This window comes from Capsicum annuum, unplaced genomic scaffold, assembly GCF_002878395.1.
Source record: "Capsicum annuum cultivar UCD-10X-F1 unplaced genomic scaffold, UCD10Xv1.1 ctg45188, whole genome shotgun sequence".
In the NCBI taxonomy this organism is placed as follows: domain Eukaryota; kingdom Viridiplantae; phylum Streptophyta; class Magnoliopsida; order Solanales; family Solanaceae; genus Capsicum; species Capsicum annuum.
This window is the reverse complement of record NW_025852676.1, coordinates 21,155-24,402: the sequence shown is the minus strand read 5'-3', so window position 1 is coordinate 24,402 and position 3,248 is coordinate 21,155. Positions and strand designations below refer to the sequence as shown.

General features: G+C 35.6%; 1 protein-coding gene across 1 annotated transcript; it reads left to right on the top strand.

The window, feature by feature from the left end:
* Positions 1-1,235: 1,235 nt before the first annotated feature.
* On the top strand, positions 1,236-2,291 carry LOC124892238. The gene is made up of 2 exons (XM_047403604.1): positions 1,236-1,655; positions 2,091-2,291. Exons 1-2 carry the CDS (start codon positions 1,236-1,238, stop codon positions 2,289-2,291), a joined length of 621 nt encoding a protein of 206 aa, XP_047259560.1.
* The last annotated feature ends 957 nt before the right edge of the window (positions 2,292-3,248 follow it).

Below are 3,248 nucleotides of genomic sequence, written 5' to 3'. Positions count from 1 at the left end.
TTGTTTTGCTTTGTTTATGTTTGCTTATCTGTGTGTTTAAAGAACATATGTTTGGCTTGAAACAAGACTAGTTCATTATTCCTATTTCGAAGTCCTAGAGCGTTAATAGGCATATAAGACTCAAAATTTGAACCTTCTAAAATACCCTTAGAAGTTCATTGATAAAATTCCTTCCAATTTATCCAATTTTGTTCAAAATTTCATTAGGTTATCATCTAATTCACATTGATCACGTTGCCCTCATAAGTCATTTTTTCGCATTTGATTGTAGTCAGAGCTATCTAGACATTCTATTAATGAAAGACTATATTGTCTTCAAAGCTTTTTCAAATAAGATTTTATAGGATGTTTATCCATTAATATTCGATTTTTTTAATTCACTTAGTTCATACCGTTTGAAGTTTTATTTTTCCCATCAAATTCAAGATATGTCAAATTATCAAAGTTCTGATCATTTGGTCACTTTCTCAAGTGTCTTATCCTCCAAATTCTGTACTTAGTTTGTTTCAAACCAAATATATGTCATTCAATCATGAACTAAATTTTTACCTTTTGAGTGTTTTTCTTTCCTTTTAGAGAGAGAGAGTGGTTTGTGTTGTTAGTCAAACTTGCTCGCTTCACAAAGGCAAAAGTAATCGCTGGCAGAACATCAGTTTTTCACATGGTCTAAGGTCAAGAAGGAAACTATGGATTCATCAGTTCTTACTTAGGCTAACAGAAGAACTCATTTAACTATGGATCGTAGTTTGATTAACACAAATACTTTATCTGAGTCAGTTCCCACCTTTTCTATAGCAATGGACCCAGGTGCCTCGATAGGAAGGGAGATAACCCCAGAGCTCGTTGTCGGTTTGGAGAAACAAATTGCCGAGCTAAGACTCATGGTGATGCAAAGAAAAACACCTTCTCAGACTCCTCCAAACATGACTTTTCCTCTTGATGCTCGACAAAAGTGACCCATGCTTCCAAAGTCAGAAAAAGTTGATCAAGAAGGTCGTTTTATTCATGTTTCTCATAATGCCTCCTTTGCGTACACATTTGCTCCTCCAAAGGTTTAGAACATATCCTTATCACACCAAGTTTTGCCAGTGTACACCTATTCTGCCGCTCCGTCAGTGACATAAACTCTAGGGATATACCGCTCAGATGCTAATCATTATGTTGAAATAAAGAATGATCCAAGAATGTACACTGATGAGATGGTGAACAGATAGCTCAACGTCTTGGAAGATCCAATGAAAAGTATTCATGGACTTGGGAATAATCAAAGTGTCAAATATGAAGAGTTGTGTGCATTTCTCGAGATCGAGTTGCCTCCTGATTATAAGATCCCAAAGTTTGAAAAGTTTGATGGGTCTGGAAATCCTTTGTTTTACTTGAAAACTTATTGTGAAAATTTGATTGGTGTGGGTAGGAATGAAGGAATACGGGTCAATCCATTTAGTAAAAGTTTGAGTGGAAAGGCTCTAGAATGGTATGCCAAGCAAGATGTGACTAAGTGGCACACTTGGGATGACCTGGCAAATGCTTTTGTGGATCACTACAAGTTTCAAGTAGATATCAAACCTGTCAGGATCTCTATCACAAAGCTAAGATGGAGATCCAGTGAGATTTTTTGTGAATATGCCATATGCTTGAGAGAAGAAGTAACCAAGGTACATCCCCTATGGAAGAAGCTGAAATGATCAGTTACTTCATTCATGCACTAAATTCAAAATATTTTGATTGCATGGTAACAATGGCAGAAAAAACATTTATTGAAATTATCAAGATTGGAGAAATTATTGAGGATAGCCTCAAGACGGGAAAGATAATAAACTTGACAGAATTGCAATCCATTCACAAGGGCTTTCAGACTGGCTCTTTTGGAAATAGAAAGAAAAAAAAGAAGGAAGAAATGGGAGTGATGACTCAAGAAAATTTGTCAACCTCCTAGATACCAAACCAATGCTCACTATCCTGTTTTCACCACTCAAGCGACATATCATGCACAACCTCCACCACAAAACTATCAAAATAATCCTCCTCGTGCCAATCATGAAAGGAAGGCTCCCAGAATTTTCACGTTGTTGGCATAATCTCTTACTTAGTTTTTTAAAAGGTTGAAAGACGTAAAACTACTTCATCCAAACAAGCAATGTGCTTACCACACTGGAGCTGTGGGATATGATACAGAGAAATATATCACTCTCAAGCATAAACTTCAGGATTCGATTGATAACAAGGTGATAACGCTTGAAGAATCTCCAGCTAATGTTAACAACAATCCTTTGCCCAATCATAATAAGTAGCTATTGGCACCATCAATTAGAAAAAACATGAGTTTTCCTAAGAAGACGCACTTTTGGCGTCCTTTTGTCTTGCATTTAAAAGTTGTTGTTTTATTTTCTTGTAATCGTACTTTCTCATTTTATTTTTGTGTAATTGCATTATGTCGCTTTGTTTCCTTATAGTTGTAGTTTATGGTTTGATTTCTTTGTAATTGCACCCTTTAGTTGTAGGGAACTACATTCGACTTGATTTCTCTTGTGGAATACGTAAGTGGCCTGTATTGGCTTCGGTCATGTTATTAAAAAATATCAAATATCCCTTTTATTTTCTATGAACTACATTTAACCTGAATTCTCAAGAATAGGATACCTAGCCGGCCTATGTCGGCTTTGGTCAATCCCTTAGAAGAATTATCTTCTCATTTTATGTTGGGACACCTTTCCTACCTCAATGGAATGCGTAGGTGCCACACTGGCTCGACCATATTTTTCGTAAGGTTTTCATAGAAACTATGAAAATTTTTTTGAGAAGATCTCAGAGGATCCTTTCAAAAGATAAATGAAGATGACATTGAAGCATGCAAATGGGGCAGAAATTTTTTAGAAGGTGTAAAAAATTTCTCAAAACGTGACATTTGCCACAAAGTTAAAGTTCAAATATTGCTGAAGCTGAGATCGAGGCATAATTTTTGAAGTTCTCTATGCTTAAAGTACTCTACGTTAGAAACAACTCAAGTACTTTACATTTTAGACTAGGGCAAAATTTTTAAGAAGATCTCAAAAATTTCATACTCAAAATGTCATAAGTTATAAGAAAGTTCGGGAGTTATATGTTATAGACCAGGGCAGAATTTTTGAGGAAGATCCTAAAAAATTCCACAAAAGTCGTGCTTCAATATCAAAAAAGTTTACAAGGTGCATCAGGAGAACAAGACAATCAATACTGTCAGCCTCTCAACATTAAGAATTTTTCTTTGG